At 39.5% G+C, this 17,884-nt stretch overlaps 2 protein-coding genes and 1 non-coding gene across 3 annotated transcripts; 2 read left to right on the forward strand and 1 right to left on the reverse strand.

Annotated features, from left to right (window-relative positions):
* Positions 1-2,710: 2,710 nt before the first annotated feature.
* Positions 2,711-14,577, reverse strand: LOC140934871 (ras-related and estrogen-regulated growth inhibitor-like). The gene is made up of 5 exons (XM_073384434.1): positions 14,412-14,577; positions 13,274-13,330; positions 11,513-11,586; positions 4,100-4,289; positions 2,711-3,147 (listed from the first exon to the last, which is right to left on the reverse strand). Exons 1-5 carry the CDS (start codon positions 14,479-14,481, stop codon positions 2,879-2,881), a joined length of 660 nt encoding a protein of 219 aa, XP_073240535.1. The 5' UTR covers positions 14,482-14,577; the 3' UTR covers positions 2,711-2,878.
* Positions 5,889-10,622, forward strand: LOC140934870 (kelch-like protein 2). Its single transcript, XM_073384433.1, has 3 exons — positions 5,889-7,340; positions 8,158-8,286; positions 9,635-10,622. Exons 1-3 carry the CDS (start codon positions 6,286-6,288, stop codon positions 10,206-10,208), a joined length of 1,758 nt encoding a protein of 585 aa, XP_073240534.1. The 5' UTR covers positions 5,889-6,285; the 3' UTR covers positions 10,209-10,622.
* A 1,338-nt stretch (positions 14,578-15,915) lies between the features above and the next one.
* Positions 15,916-16,028, forward strand: Trnai-uau (transfer RNA isoleucine (anticodon UAU)). Its single transcript has 2 exons — positions 15,916-15,953; positions 15,993-16,028. It is a non-coding gene; the product is annotated as a tRNA-Ile (tRNA).
* Positions 16,029-17,884: the final 1,856 nt, after the last annotated feature.

Genomic DNA, 17,884 nt, shown 5'->3' on the forward strand with positions numbered 1-17,884 from the left:
TTATATTTTCAGGTAAAAATCTCGCTATTTCTTCCTCCGAAAACGTAAGCAACTTTCCGCCATATTCTCCAAGTCAACCAAAACAACTGAACTCGCACAACCCCGTCCCCAGTGTTTCTCGGTTGCTTATGCGCAATGTCGTCCAACTGTGTTTGGCCAAGTGTTTGGCTGAGGTGTTCGGCTGCAAAAATATTCTGCTGATGCGTAAAAGAAACCACGCCTTTCTCCCTATTGCGATCGATCTTACGTAAAAATGGCAGCTTCCCGAGGATATTTATCAAAAACAAACTCGGTGACTGAATGATAAAGCAATTATTGAACTCGGTTATCGAAAAATGTCGTGATTTATTAGTGTCTCTTCAATCTGCTCGCCACTGACAAATCACGATATTTTGCTCAACCTCGTCCTTTCTTGTTTTGACGCCATTTGGAGGATATCGCAATCGTCTTCCGTATACTGCTGGCTATGAAGGATTAGGGGATTTGAGCCAACTGGAAACGGCGAAATATTTTGAGTGACTAGTAATGTTTATTAATTATTCAAAGTTTCTCCGGTACTGACTGGCTTAATCCGCTGGTTAATTCTAATTCTGAACAACCAGTCACTCGCTAAATTTGGAAGCTATGACAAAATTATTCTATCATTTTACGATTGACGTCAATCGTAAAATGACAAAAATTCTTGGACGGTTGACGTCACGTTATGACAGCGTCTTTTCAGCAGCTCGGGAAAATAGCGCTCTACGTAGACGAAAAAGTCGAGATTTTCCGCATAAAGAATCGTGGAGGTTCTTATAATTGGTAACCTTTCGTGCACCTTGTGTTGCAACCATGCCCGGTGCAACAAAACTGCGACATGATGCACATTCAGCACAAGTAAAATTAATTGGTCGTTACAAGGCATTGTACACCAAATTTGGATCGGATAGTATGAACCTCCGCACGTGGATAAATCTCTATCCAGTGTATAAAGCAACTGATCTCCCTAACAGACCTAATACGTATCCAGTGGACAGTGATTGATCCGATTGATCCGATGGATCAGGCGCTATCCAATGTTTGAAGGGAGAGGAGATTTTAAAAACGAAAGGGGCTTGGCTCTTTCTCCCATTTCTCCTTTCAAAATCCTCATGCTTGGGATAGTCTGCGTCTTAGATGTTTATTTTTCCTAAGTTCACAACCATTGAATGGGAAAAACAAGAAAGAATGACAGAAAGAATGAGGAAATGCGCTGAAAGGCCGACTGTTATCTGAGTGTTAATGTTAAGGGCTGTTCTAAACGTGGAAACACTTTTGCGGAAATGTTTGTTTAATACAGTCCCCAATATACTATACAGTTTGTGGAATGCCGTTAGCAAGCAATTCAGTGATAGTGGCTGTCGCTAAAACTAAAACTAAAACCTCAACCTTGACGTGTCCAGTCATTCTCGCGATCCTTCGACTGCGCCCACAAACCACATTTGGACGCGGTTTTCTTTTCATCGAGAACCGCAAAATTACATTCAGTAAGGGTTAAGTGGAACATGCCTATCCATCCGCTTTCCGCAATACTTTAATAAATCTTCTTTGAGAGCAGGTTCTCCTGGTATTCATGCATGATACCTCAACAGCTATAAATAGACTTTGTTAGTTTACTTCGTACTGTGATGCTATTTAGACTATGCACTATAAACGAAATCTCGCACAAAACACGCGCTTTTCTCAGCTGTTGCATCCTTTCAATAATTATTACTTGTTCAAAGTTTTCGGCTGAAAAGATAGTACGGATGATTTCTAGGTTAGTTTTATCTGAGTCGTTTACTTTTTGTCTGAGTAGTTTTTGTCTGTAACAGTTTCGTGACCCATGCGAAGCCGATCTTTTTGAGAACAGTGAATGTGAAGTGACTGGTTAAATACTTACATGTAGTTAGTCATAATGACGTAAATGACTATCCTTGTGTTTTGATCACCACCAGGGGTAGATCTAGGGGTAAGGTGCGGGGGGGGGGGGATGCGCACTCCTCCCTCCCCCCGAGATAACGTGCGTCCAAAACCACCATATATACCATGACCGTGTCGAACCGAAAAAGTTTCGTTTCCCATCGTCCGATCGACCCACCCATTGTTTGGAAAATAATGATAATGACAAACAAAACCTGAATTATTTCCTAAATCCAAGAGCACAACATCCTCAGTTATTCTGCGAAAATAACTGGCGGCTACTTTACGTTAAAACGGGTTCCACATGCACTGGGCACGTGTAGTGCTGGCGTTGTTTTGTAGACAAACCGGCGTGGTGTTAAACAGCACTTACAGGAATTTCTTAAACCTTTAAGTCCCAAAAGTGAACAACATCAATTTTCTACCAACAATTATATCAATTCACATCAAGAGAATTTTTACTTATGAGAATTTATGAAAAGATCACCTAAGGGGAAATGCTTTAAATTTTTTGGCCAAATTTTCCATACGAGAATGGAGAATTTGTATTAGGATACTGGTGCTTAAAGAGTTGAAACTTTCTCGGCCATTAGCAAGGATATAGTTTTAGCCGTTGAACTACATCGACCACTGATTATAAACCGGATGATAACTTTACTTTAGTGAGTGCTTAAACAGAAATTCGTCACGGGCCACTATGATAAAGTTTTAACCTGCCTGCAGCCCGAAGGACTTAATTATTACAAGTGTTCAAAGAAATCTAAATGTACAGTTAGACAAGTTAAATTTTCTTTCTTTTGCCACTCACTCTGGTTCCCATGCTCATCATAAACTACACGTCTAAAGCAAACATTGTTCTCAATGATTAGGTAAGGAACGGTACATATCTGCCTTAGCCGACTGGGACCTTCAAATCTGCTGCTCATTTAACTACGTAACGTGAAACTCTTCATCGAACTTAAGGCGTCTCTGCACGTCTTGGACTTCTCTTTTTCTCATTTTTCCAATTAAACAGGGAATTTCCAAACTTTTGTTTCTTTTTCTCTATCTGTGGGTTAGAGTTCTTTCGTTTTTCCTTCTCTTGTCTCAAGTATTTCTTGTGGAGAGAAACTTTACGGAACACCACGTTCAACGCTTGCTGAACATTGTCATAGTTTTCTGCAGCAGAAACTTCGAAAAACATACAACCAAGCTGCTCGGCAGCCGACTTTCCTTCTTTTGTGGTTACTGAAAATAAAGCAAAATAGATAAATAAGTAAATAAATGAAAAATAAATCAATATAAATCAATAAATAGATGAACGTATGGACGGATGGAGGGTAGACAGATCGACAGATTGATAAATAGTAGAGCTAACTTAAGGTCAGGCCGAATTTCAGAAGCCCCTTAAAAATGATTTTCATTATTCTGTCTTGTAAAAAAATACCCTCATTTTTAAAGGTAACATTGTTTTATCACGAAGTACAAATCGGGACCACCGTTTTGGCGGCAAAACAGTCGTTTTTTCCCCTGAAAATCGGTTTAGTGTAGCGTAAGAGTAGCGTTGCGCGTACTTGAATACGCAAAAATACCGCGGACTGTTTTGCAGTCTACGTTTTTACGTGCTGTAGATCGGACGGCCATTTCTGCATGGTCATCCGAGCCACGTCATCTAGCCTGCCGTCTGCGAGAGAAAATAAGTAACTTGTCTCAGCGAGCGTAACAAAGGAGGGTAGTGGTTGCCTGGTTGGCTGCTTTTGGGAATGTACGAAAAACTTGATCACGTGAAACACCGCGGGACTGTCTGGAACGATTTCTCATAAGTGTTTACTGAGTACTATACAGGAGTACTATACCATATGGTCATTTGGTGTGTCGATTACCTTAGGTACAGCTCTATCTTACGCTTTATTTTTCAACTTAGTTTCAAACAATTCGATTTCTGCTCAGGCGCCAAGTGATCTGTTTTAATTAGCCAGACCCTGATTTCGTCATACGCGTCTGAAGAATCGCTGATATTGGTGTTGTGAAATGACTCTGGGCCGTTTTTGAGTCCACGATATGGGGTTGCTATGACGTCCAATATGGTGGATTAAAGCATATTTTTAATAGCTTAAAATATTGTTGTTTGTAATGGCTTCTTTTCCGCTCTCTTCGACGGTCGGCGATGTCTACTTTCTCAACAAGTTGATAACGATACCTTTCCTGAAGTGCTCCAAGTCTTTTTTGTTTCCCACTAAAGCAACATGAAGTTCATCCGTTCCTTTGCCATCGTAAATTGCCTCCACTAACTGTATTGCGTTATTAAAGCTTTTTTTATCCGTAATAGAGTAAACTACGAGAAATGCGTCTGCCCATCTGATGTCCTTGTCAACTTGAGAGACATCACCCTGCAGTAAAACGTTCAAAATATCAGTGTCAAACGTCTTCTAACATTGGTCTTTTTATGCCGAATACGATCGTAATGGACGGAATCCTCTATCGTTGGTACAAACTTTTGGAACTCCGAGGCATCGACACTCATGAAACCTGTATTCCGAAATAGTTTTATCAGGCTGATTTGCATACGACCCACGGCGAGCAAGCAAGAAATATTTAAAAATATATATGCTGGATAGTGTTACTTGAATTTAAATAGATTGTCCAGGGAAAACCAACCTTAAATTTTCCACCACGTTCGCACCCGGCAAAAAGGACTAATATCGAAAGAGCTAATATCAAGAGATGATTCTCATAAAAAGCTTTTAAAATGAATTAATTATGTTTTTTGAGCTTCTTTTGAGGAATGGTAATAACAACCTAATATTAGGCGGTCGTAGAGTTATTCAAATGCTTGCTCTTTCTCAGTTTTAGAGCTCTCCCACCTATTTTAAAGCCAGCCGGCTGCCGTTCACCTTAATTTTTATGAGTTCCTCAATCTCGTGACAACATTGTCCCAGACGCCCGAGCTGAATGCAAAAGAAGAAATTTATAATAATTATTTATAAAAACTAATTCACATGTTTGACGAGCCGGGCCAGAAGATATTGCTGTAACTTTTAATCGTTGAAACAACTATATACACTGACTGCCTCTGAGCGGTAATACCATATTCTGATTTGCTACTCCTCAAAAAAGTTTCTGGAAAGGAGGACTTTCTCTTCTTCATTTTACGTGTGGGAAGCTCGATTTGATAGAAAATTTGACAGTTCGCAGTTACTTTATAATCGGCCTTTGTAAGTTAATTTTTCCGGCTTTATTATTTTTCCCTTGGTTTCAACAGATCGGAGGGGAGATAGCAGGAATGGGGTAGTCGTGTGATTAGGGGGTCTTCTCTAAGGAAATAACAAGAAATTGTAGTACTTCAAAATTACCTCGATTTCAGTCAGGCTCATATACTGGAAATAACTCCGCCAAATTAGTATAGACCCGACATAATAGGCCTCTTAAAATAGTCCCCGATGCTTTGAACAACCGAAGAGTTAATTTTAGAGCATAACAAAACATGTTCAGAGTAAAAGTAAATAGATTAAAAAAATCTACTGAACAAGAGATCTATTTCATCAACCAACCAAAAATGCGCGATATTCTCCAGAAAACCTTCCCAAATTTTTATATTGAACAAATGCTTCTGAAAGGCGGGTTGAATCTAGTCAAAGATAAATACCGGTAGTAGTTATTTTCTTGACGTTAAGAATATTAATGTAAAACTGTGACTGATGAACTGTCAAATGCTTCCAAATTAGTTTTGATATCGTTTTGATTGTTTTTTCCATTTATTTCCTGTTGCAATTTCATGAAATTCTCTAATACCAGTGTCTGATTCATCCGTTACTACACCAGTTCACAAGCAAAAGAGTTACTGAACATGTAGATGAGTCGGTAATGAAGGTGATAGTTAAGTGAAAATGAGCTACAAACCAAAGACTGTGATTATACAGTGATTATAATATCATTCATATCGAAAATACCTCTTATTTGCATATTTTGATTATACAATTCGTTGTCTTGTTTTCATTTTCTGCTTTGAGTCAAGTCGTGATTTGCTATTTTGGGTTACAACTTTTCGCTCTTCGCCGGTTTTTTCAACTTCTTCCAAGCTTTAAATCCTGGCTACACAACGATTATTTAAACCAGATGAAATCAAGGACTCCTTTCCATATAAGGAGAATATAAGACACCTGCGACGTGTCACAGTGAAGACAGCACATGTTTTGAAATGTTTTTCTAGACCAACGCGAACGCATCATCGCCGACGGCCAGTGAAAAAAATTCACGAGTATTGCACTGAATTTTGTTTTGAGAAGGAATGTTCTAAAGAATTAGACGACGTTGTACTGTAATCGCGTGGGGAAAGCGGATTTAACGAACAAAGGCAGATTCTGATATAAATTTTTAGCGAAAATAATGGATCTGGAAACAAATCGAAAGCCTCCAGGCGAAAATTATCAAGGAAATTTGTACAAAAGGATGGACGAGTTTCGTCGCCAAGGAGTGCTTTGCAATACGATTCTCGTGGTTGAAGGCGAAGGATTTCCAGTCCATAAAAATATTCTAGCGGCAAGCAGTGCTTATTTTCTCAGTTTGTTTACATCGGACATGAGGGAAAAACGGCAAAATGAGGTGAAACTTGAAGGCTTTAAATCATTTGTTATGAACGACTTGCTCAATTATATTTATACCGGTGAGGTTGAAATTACCGAGGAAAACGTTAAAGAGCTGGTGTTCGCCGGCGACTACCTGTTAATTGATAGCCTGAAGGACAAAGGGAGTTTCTTCTTAGAAAAAACACTCAGTCCGTCCAATTGCCTGTCTGTCAGGGCTTTCTCTGAGAAATTTGACTGCGAAGATCTTATGGATAAATCTGAAAGGTTTATTCTGGATAATTTTGTGGCTGTTTCAAAGTCTGAGGAATTTCTCCATCTCGGTTTTTCCGAGATAGAGAAACTTATTTCACTGGATGACGTCATCGTGGAGTCCGAAGAACAGGTTTACGAGGCTGTCATTTCGTGGGTCAAACATGACGCGGAGAGCAGAAAAGAAGAGTTCGCTGCTTTGCTTTCCAAGGTCCGACTGGGTTGCATGTCTAAATATTACATCGCAGAATACGTTGAAACGGAAGAACTGGTAACTGGCAGTCTGGACTGCACGAAGTTGCTTTATGAAGCCATGAAGTCATTTGCCTTATTTGGAGCACAGAGCAGGTCAGACAGCGACATTTGTAAATTGCGTCGCTGCTTGGACTCAAATGTAGAGGCGATTATCACGATTTGGGGTCCTGGGGACGAGCTTCGTTCCTCCACTCAGTGTTATGTACCGGCTGTAAATCAATGGTTCAATTTGGCGCCAATGCTGATTCCTCGCTTCAGTCACGGGGCAGTGTCGTGTGAAGGGTTTATTTACACCGTGGGTGGAGTATCTCTGAATGGACATTTGTCAAGTATGGAGAGATACGACTTCAGGTAGGAAGATATACCATTTAACTTGATTAACTTGGTACAGGCCACTTGCAGATCTCCCATAACGCACCTTTTTGCCCCACAAAGTTTTGCATAAGCATCGTTTTCAATTTCGCTTAGGAAAGCTGTAATACCCAGGAGAAATGAAAAACAAAGGTTATGCAAAAATTTTGGGGGAAAATAACAAGGTGCATTATGGGAATTGTGCAAGTTTCGTTTATGCGATTTATCTTGGCATTCGGTCAGTATTCATAGCGATCCTATAGCAAGGGCGACGACCAAATTTTGTGAAATCTGATAATTCCTCTGTTATACACTTAACATTTATTCAGAGAATTATTGAGCAAATTTCTTGATTCTTGCTGTATGAGGAAGTTTTTTAAATTTTCAGAAAACAGTGCGGGAATTCGAAGGTAACGCTTCTAAAAAAATTGAAATGACAGAAGGAAGTGCAAAAAAACCAAATAAAATTACATTTGCATCTTGTTTCCTTATATATTCCTTTAATTAACCTTTGTTATGCACTGTATTTCCCGAAAATTCCATTTCTCTTAGATTGTGATTACCTACCTCGCAACGGGTTCAGGAGTACGTTGTTACAAGTGATAACCAGCTGCTTTCGCCAAATTTGGAATAAAATAAAGCTGTCGACAATAGTCAGTTTTTACTAGTCATCCTACTGACTAGTAATTTAGTGGTAGTAAGTGAATTAGTAAAGGCGAGTTTGTGTGGAGCTGCTACTTTAGGTCATGCTTTAATAAGAGGCCATAATAATCAAATACTCGCCGCTTTAAATGTCGTTGTTCTTTTTTAATCACAGGACTAATACGTGGGCTGGAGTAGCCCCCATGGCTAAGGAGATCTCTGCGCTTGGTGTCGCTGAACTCAATGGCTTTTTATATGCAGTGGGTGGTTGGCACAGAGGGAGACCGCTGAACACCGTACTAAGGTGAGTAGAATATTCGCACTGCACACCTATTTGGGAACTCAAGCACCAGACATTCTTGATTCACGAACGGCATGGCTGGCCGCGCAGAACTGGATCGGGGACGCGGTTTGCGTGCCAAATGCAAATCATTAAGCAAAAACAACGTGAAAACATCACGAAAACCGACAGAATAGTTCAGTTGAAAATGCCTTTCAAAGATTTCCGTTAAGTTTTGTTGCTTTGTTACGAAGAAAACATGATTTCAGATGAAGAATTTCTACTCTTGTATAACGAATACTCTTCGAAGAACCCAGACTTTGCTGTTGACCAGAACCTCTTTAGAACCTCTAATTTGATAGGTTCTTGTTGGCCCGAAGCTTTATTGTTTCAGAGTTGGGGTTCATTGTTAGTTTTGTTTGGGTTAGGGATATCTATTGTTTATTAAACCATTCCTGTGAGCCGTTCTTAGAGCTTCCGGCCCACCCAGAATTTGAACCTCTGGTTTCAACCTGAGAACTCGCGTTTTGAAGTCCTTGACCACAGCTCCAGAACGTCTTGACATGCGCAGTGGCTGTCATGCTGCAAAAAATACTTTCGGTTGGCGTCCGTGGTACTAAGAACGTCTGGTGCTTAAGTTTCCTATTATTCTGTCACGGCCGTGAAGTTATGGGAGGAAACCGTGACTGCCAGGACAATAGGCATGCCGAATAATGAGGGTATGCGACATGAACCACCACCAGGGGAGGTGGAAGGGGCGAAACTTCTAAGTCAGGTCGACTGAAGCCCGTTGACCTGGCCAAGGGGCAGGCAAAAATCGAGCAATTTCTAAGATAGAAAGGGCAGCAATGCATCATGTCACTACTGCGCAGTCTCGACACTAAGGAATTTAAAGAAGTTTCTTTTTCCCGCCTTACGGGCCAATTATGTATACAGTGAGAATAGCGAAAAGAATGATTTCAAAATGTTGTTATTTTCTCCAAAATAAGTAACTTCAAATAAATGAAAAAACAATTGGAGTAACAATCGGCGGTGTAAAAATTGCTTTCACAGCACGTTAAAAACCGAGATTCTAGAAAAGAGCTCATATGGATCATTGTTATTACCTTGTGAGCAGAATACCTGTAAAGACATGTCATTAATGAGACGAAAAACAATCGAGGAATGCCAAGGTCACCCAAGGGGCTTCTCAGGGTTTTCAAAATGGTGTCAGAATCCTGCAAATTGCCTACTGGAAAACAAGAAGATTCTGGGAACGAGGTTGAGATGGATCAATGACAAGAAGGATGGTTAGGATAAGCAATTCTTAGATAACCAGAACATAACTAGAAATTTCGTCATCATAATGATTAGATCGTTGGTTTCTTTATAGGTACTATCCTTCCACGAACGTCTGGGAAGCGGTGACTCCCATGACAACCAACAGAGGAGGGCCATGTGTTGTGTCCGATAAATACCTCTACGCCATTGGTGGAAAAACAGAAAACGATAACGCAAACGACCCCTTTAAGTACTTGAGCACGGTGGAAAGATACGATCCCAAAACAAATACGTGGCAAGAGACGGCGCCCATGCATGTGCGACGCGCTTACGCATGCGGAGTAGCAGTTGGAGGCAGGCTTTACGTGGTGGGAGGGACACAGGATGACTTGTATTCATCGCATAGTTCGTGTGAAGCATTTAACAGCGCAGATGAAACATGGGTGTACATAGCCAGTTTGTGCATTTCGAGAGCGCTAGCGGGCATAGCTTACGTAGGAGACAAGATCTTCGTCCTTGGAGGGAAGAAGAATTCTCGAGAACGGACAGACAAAGTCGAGTTTTATGACAAAGAGTTGGACGTGTGGAAGGTTGTGGGGTCAGTGCCTAACTGTATGGGTGGAATACAGTGCTGCTCTGTTTCGCTTTCAAAGGAATTCCTTAATTCCTTAACGAAAATAACTTAATGAATAACTTGAAATAGTCGCAGAGTAAATTCGGTGTGAGACAACTAAATAACTACCCTTTACAATAGTCAATATAAAGTTAATACAAAGAAAAAAGAGATAAAAAGGACTCCATAAAGTGCTTTCATTCCTTACGAAACCGTAGATATTTTAAATGTTTTTCTGAAAAAATTGTTGTCAAATGCAAATATTATTAGAGTTATTGTTGACTAGTCGCTAAAGATAACAAATCATTGATGGCATAGATCCAGCCCCAGATAAGTATATTTTAAAACGTGACTAGAAAAACGAGCTTTAAACCCGAAAATATAAAGTGGCTTGAATATACATATATATGACGCAAATAGATCATATAATTACACATAAATCCCAACGGAGTAACTCAAAATTCGTCAAAGATCAGTGAAATGTCTCTCATGATCCTCTTATGCATTCAAGTTCTTTGTCGGCAAGCTCACTTGGTTAAAAAAGCACTTTTCTAGATATATTCATATTCTTCGCATGTGCTCTAAGTCATTGTAGAGTGATGGCAGGTTACTATGTGACATTGATCCAGAAATATTGCCTGAAAAGCGTTTGCAACTTTAAAGTGACTCGGTTCCACCAAGAGAGGATTCCACTTAATTTTGCTTTTGGAATTGGCACTTATTCAACTGAGATATATAGTTGGGTGAAAAAAAAAAAAGAGATGTATCAAAGGTGCAACAGAAGAATACAACTACCGGAGAATAAACGTCCTCGGCGGATCCAGAAGGAGGAGAGTCTGGAACCCGAAAAACTCCCGCTTTCCCCCTCTTCATCAATCCCGCTGACCAGAAAGCCCAAGGACTCTGGGTACAAGATTGCCTCCTCATCCCTCTCAACCAAATGCACCCATTTCATGGGCAAGATAAAGATGGATGTTTCCCTAATAATTTGACGCAAGAGAGAGAGTTCATACTCTCTTGTTTGACCCATGTATCCAAAAGGTGGATAATACTACCCCAATCGATAGATCTTTGTCCAGTTGATAACGAAAATTTTAGTTTCCAAATCAGTGGATAGCGCTATCCAACATTTGAACATCCGGGCCTTGGTGGTTGGGTGCTTAAAAATTGAAATTGCCACTGAAGAATAGCAAATGAGGACCTATCTAGATAACGTTTAAAAAAAAATGATATGTAGTGGCCAAAGTGTGCACTCGATCAGCTCCTTTACGTTCACTGTAGTTATATGTTCGGTTTAAGCATAAAAGAATAAAGAAAGCAAAGATAAATTAAAACTCTAATTAAACACAAACAAAGGAAGAACATCAAAATTCTTACCTTTTCAACGGCGTCTCGTATATCGAACGTAAGATTTTCATCGTCCAGCTTAATTGTATGATTATAAGTTAATTCTGAAACAAGAAAGATTAAATCATTCTGTCATTAATCTCAATAGTAAAACGACAATTCAGTTTGAAGAACTTTATAGTAGGCGTGAAATGTATCGTGTTGAATAAAGTGATTCTGACGGTCTCTAGTCGTGTAGATGTTGTTGCGTTTCTCAGCACATAACGTCTTGATTCACAGGAGAACAAGATGCGACGTAATCACAGTTTATTAATAGCATATATATCTAAAACTATTAGTCTTTGTTGGTTTCTTTTCTACCCTTGTGTAATTAGTGACATAAGTGTGCCGTGCACTGTATGCTAAGATGTTGGATACCACTGAGGGCCCATTGCAGAAATTCCCTTCTTTCACTAAAACGTTACAGATAAGCAAATCAGTTTTCATCATTCGCGAACCCTAAATGAAGGTCAATGAACCTTATCTTTTACTGACAAATGCCGTGCGCGGCCTTGCAACGGACAATCGGGTACATCTCCAAAACCGAATTCAAGTTGTTTAATGAAGACTTGTAAGTAACGTAATGGGTCTCGATCTGTGTTAGTTAATCTAGAGTGATTAACTTGGATTTGTTTTAGGCATTTATTAACTCCTTGGTATTTTAGAAGCGTTCATCATTATTTTGGGACAAGTAGACAAATTCTGATGCCCTTGAGGAGGAACAAATTAGAGGTTGCTCAATTACACATGGCTGCCCTCTTCTTGTTTTTAAGTTAATGCAACATAAGAAGCCTTTATATTTCATTTATAAGACGTTATACAAATCAGAACCCTTACATTGGCGAGAACTGCACGCTACAGCGTAGAGATTGCTTTGTACGTCTACTATAACATCGTCAAAAGTTGTTACTTCGACAAAACCTTTACCCGTGATCTGCAAACGCATCTCTTGTTGGCCCATATATACCAAACGTAACAGCTTTGTTAGCTTGCTTTGTTTCCCAGTGATTTTCAAATAAAGTAATGAAAACTCACCACTTGAGCCTCAAGGCGTGAAATATAACCACTTAGTGTCGAATTTTACTAACTGAACTAAACTATGAACTTAACTTAATTATGAGAATCGACAAGAAGCGCAGGCAGTTTAGGGAACATGGGTTTTTGAAGATCCCAGCACCAGAATGCTCACCAGATTTTTATTTTCGTCTCTCCCTCGGAGGCTGACTTGGCGATTGCCAGCTCTCCACTTAACTTATAACTTTTACGATGCTTTTCTTCCCACCGTGAAAAAATGTAAACTGTGTTTATCTTTGGTGCCTTGTGTTTTTAGGGGTTTTAAAATCAAATTCTGTCACCGCTCCTTTAAATTGTCCTGTTACTATGGTAACCTTTACGTCACAAATATGTCTATGTCTTGTTCTCCAATGAATGTCTTTTATTAATTAATGCTATTAGTGTAATAGCATCGCTTAATTAGTGGAACTATTATACCACCAATTAAAAGTAGTAGTGCATGTCGAAAAGCGCTGCAAACTATTGCCATTCTGCTTGATTTAAATTTTCAAGTGCCCTCTTGTCCTCCACAATACAAAAGGTGTTGCTTCAATTTCTAGATCTATTTCCGTCGCTTTGTCAAATCGAAAAAGTGGTCCTTTAAAACGTAAAGGACATAGATGACAACACAAAAGGCCAAATGATTTAATAAGAAGGCTCCAAAAGTTATTAATACGATGAAATATACACACAACTTACGCATAAGCGATTGATACTCGCCGATGAATCTCTTCGTCAGGAAACGAACAGTTAAGGCTAAAAAAGCGAATCAAAAGAAGGGTTATAATTTAATTTTGAAACGATAAGATAAGCTTATTGTACTGTGCAGAGGTAGAAATTAAATTAGTATGTCCATTAGACTGATTACTCAGAATAAGTTGAGATGGATCTGATCGATCGCCCTATATTAGATAAATGCATGTAGATCAGTATTCCCGAAAGGACTGTCAACCTGCAACCTGAACTAAAGAGGGGAGCTAGTTTAGACTGTGACTCTTGTCGAATTTAAATCCTGACGTAAACAAATGTATGAAAACAGTTCATATTTTTCAGAAACAATAACGGAATGACCCTGCCAGACACTCCAGCTTATTGTTCAACTAGCACATTAACTCAAACGTTATAGAAACTGCCCTAGGCATTGACTGTATAGAATTTATTAAGTTAATATGACCCCCTAAGATGACGTATTTTACTTACAAAATAATGCTTTTAATATATTGTTAGAGAGTATTACAATACATCTGATCTCGCAACTAAAGAATTGGTCGTGAGATGGGTGATCGCTGGGGTTTTTTCTGCTCCTAAGTTTTCTACTTTTCGCCGCGTTTTTGTAAGATGAACAACATGGTTTGCTTTTGTTTTACGTAATATTTGAATTTTATGCTGCGTAAATGTTTAAAAAATGTTGACAGTGAAACTGTTATTTAGAAAACTGTTCCTTGATTTTGGAACGTTTTAATGAAAACCACAGTCTTCGCCATTATAATGCGATTTCAAGATTGGACTATTCTAATCACTGCCCCTGTACAACTGTGTTGGCTTTATGAGCGGGCAAGATGAACGCCACTGCCGGCTATGATTATTGTCGGTTGCGGTTTTTCACGGAGTTTACCGTCATCTAAAAGGAATTGCCACAAAAGCCGTGAAGATCCGGCATTACTTCCTCGTCAGAGATTTATAGCAACGTTGAATTAAAGTTTCAAACTTAATAACTCTGTAGGAATGTTTCGCGGGTAATCAGCGACAAGTTTTCATGTCGATCAAAACTTTGAAAAACCCTACCAGTGACTGCATTCACGCATGATCTAATCACAAAGAGTATAAATTCTCTTACCCGATTTCCCGACGGCTTTACTTCCAAGCACCAAGAACCTGGCCTCAGCGGGTACTATAAACGAATTCATTTATAATTATGAAAAATCATGACAAACGATTTTCACTTCGACGCTTTGATTTCGGCGTTAGAAGAGCTTTTAAATCGCATTCCTCTTCAAACTCTCAGCATGGCTCATGCCCGGCAGCTATGCATTGAAAGCATTTTTTGAAAACTTTATTATCAGAAACAATATATCTGTGTCAGTTTCTATGTTTTGGGTACTGCTCTAATGACGGGGGGCACGCGGAAAAATGGAATTTTTTGATAGTTGTTACCATAAACATTTCCATTTGAAAAGAATTCCTTGCAATGAAGTACGTGCGTGTTTGAAGGCTCTTTCTCAAGATAATAAGGTCAATTGACCGCACTAATCCTTAATTTTGTTTTGAGATCCCGTTTAGTTGAGTGGCGTTTAAAATTTGGTTTATTTTCAGGGACACCCGATAACATCTTAATTGATTACATAGTGTGTTAGCTATTTCATTTATAGCGTGAAAAATAAAAGAAAGAGAGAGAGAGAGATAGACACGGTGTTGCTTTGAGTGAAAAAATTAATAATATTAAGTTCTTTGTTGCAATTAAAAGTTAACGCTAAAGTATATTTTTTAAGTCATGGCCTCTAGCCCCAGTTCTACATCTTATTTTCATGACCTAAGAGACCTGGGGACTAGACTGGTTCCCATCAACGTTACTTGTACTATTGAAGTATCTAGTTTGCAAAACGAGAGTTTTATAGTAATATTTCGAATATTAACTTTCCCCCTTTGGTGGAAGCAAGCAGCAGTAATCATCTGTTCGTAATAGGCGGTTTCATGGACAGATTGGCCGTAACAAGTTAACGCGGTGGATTCACATCGAATGGCTTTGGAGAAAACAACAAAAAAGTGACTTGTCCCTTCCTTTGCAGCTTAATTTTCCTTTTAAAAATTATTTGCGTATACTTATCAAGAAAAAATAAACTGTGGGGGAAGGGGAGGAAGATGGGGGAGGGGTTGGGTGCGTGGGGTGGAGTTTTGAAGCGTTTTAATTATAAGTGGCTATTCACATGATCGCGTAATGACTTTCATTTAGGGACGTGTTCATTCCATTCTCTCTGTATTTTTCTGTATTTGTTTACATAAATGACGACATTTCATTCCCGTACAAGTCATTCCGGAATTAGTTCATTCCCGTTTTCACTCAGAATGAAATTCTCGTTCTGGTACGAAATTTCATCCTGGTATCATTGCAAATCGTGTCATACGTAGTCTGGAGCGAGTGGCGCATGCGTATCTGGTCTGGCGCAAAAACGACGGGAGCGAGGACACCTTAGGCTGGGCAGTTCGATTTTATCACGTGAATGCAGCACGAACTTCATTCTTGAACGAAACTCATTCTGGAACTTAAGTCATTCCGGTATCATATAAATAGCCCCGTTACTTTACTGATATAGTACGAATTTTACTTCTCCCTCTCTTGTCTTGCTCCCGTAGCACAGTCGGTTAGAGCGTCGTACTTATAAGCAGTACCGGCCTTGTAGCCGCCGAGGGTGCTGAAGCAATGCGAAGGTCGCGGGTTCGAACCCCGCCGGGAGCATTTTTCCTTTTTTAAAAGAGACATAGTTTTTGTTTTTTACGTTATTAATTGAACTCGCATACCTTTTTGCAAGTCTGCACAAAGAAAAAAACAACAAACACAGTTGAGGTTTGTATTAGGTTTTCTTCCCAGTTTGCGGCCTAAGATTCACATCAGCCTTAGCCGGCGCATTACAGTACCTCCCATTAATAAGAAAATAATAGGAATGCACAGTTACGTTCCAAATAAACTTCTAATTGTTTTTGATGGGGCAAATTTTAAATTACACTCTTTATAGAACTGATCCCAACATCGGAGCTTTGAAATGAAACTGATATGACTTTACGCAGCGAAGGTTGTACAGAGACAAGTTTTTTATTAGGAAAATAAACAATAGCGTGAACATAAGGCCTAATTTATCCCAAACGTGAAAAGAGTTTCAGTCGGGTTAAGCGTGAAATCAGAGCACGAGAGCGCAATGAATCTTTGGTCATTTCGCCGTATGATAGTTCACCAGAGCTCCGGCCATGCGATTTTACTGATTTCCAGGAGCCGCTTCTGACATATCCTTATTCAGTTCGTTAACGCGCTCCGACAGACTGCCAGAAACTGAAGTCTGGACAAACTTTTAAAAAGGGAAAAAGAATTTATACTCCCATTTTCTTAGATCCAATCCTTTGCTCTCTCAAAGAAATTAATCTTTGCTATTGACTAAAAATAATCTGTAAAATTTAAACCATAACCTGTACAAACGTTGTGGCCATTTACAACTGAGTAAGAAGTTAACGACTTGGCATTTTACTGTCACTTTTATTTTTTATTTACTTATTTGATTTTCTTTAAAAAGGAATATGGTAATTCTCTCGTAAGGCTTCTTTTTGTTTGCCACCTACAATCATGGACAAACGTCCTTGGGACAGTAATGCAATATTCGTATTTTTCTGTCATTTATGGGGTCCCTCATAAAACAGTGCGCCCTTTTTCGAAGTTTTCTTGCAGTTCTCCATCCTCCCTACCTTATAAAAAATTGAAACTCGGAAAAAAATCTGGATACACGCCTCCAACTTTGTTTGTGGGGTGAGGGGAGGGGTTGGGCCTGTTTGAATTGGGAAACGGCCCAGAAATGTATAAGTGTCCCAAGACTTTTGTCTATGATTGTAGCTAAAACGCATATTTTTAGACCGTGGCTGAGTGGCCGTGAATTAACGAGGTGGCATATGAAGGAGGAAAAGGCTTTGGGATTTCACAATGCGGCCTTTGATTGCATAAATGAAGTTTTCTTATCGTATTGCCACTCAAAATCAATCATCTCCAGTCAACGCTACTTTGAGGGTCCCCAGTCGGTTTCTCGGGAGCCGGGATTTCCCTTACGAACTCCGGGTTTCAGGATTTTTGAGCCAAATAAGGGTGAAATTCGGGGTTGAAACTATGCAAGGGATACGGGAAGCCGGAAATAACCATCGGGATTACGTGATTGAGGGAAAATTTCGGACGGGATAAAGGGATTGAAAAATTCTATTGGGGACCCTCTTCTTTAGCGAGCTAATATGTCGTTTCCGGAATTTTACAAAAAAAATTGAGCTTAGTGTTTTTGAAATATATGGTGTGAGACTACGGTCACAGGGTACCAGACGGGTGTCAGTAAAACGGGGGGCTAGGGTTTGGGTTAGGGTTAGTGTCAACCCTAACCCTAAAACAGCATTCTTTGCAAAAAAAATAATAATAATAATAAGATAGACCCCGAACCCGACCCCGACCCCAACCCCAAACCCGCGTTTTACTGACACCCGCACCAGACGAATTTTCTATCAGTTGAAACTTTTTGCGCCAGTAAGGTGTTCCGTTTACACTGAACCACACTAAAATTTAAACGCCTA

This window comes from Porites lutea, chromosome 4 (assembly GCF_958299795.1).
Source record: "Porites lutea chromosome 4, jaPorLute2.1, whole genome shotgun sequence".
Lineage (NCBI taxonomy): Eukaryota > Metazoa > Cnidaria > Anthozoa > Scleractinia > Poritidae > Porites > Porites lutea.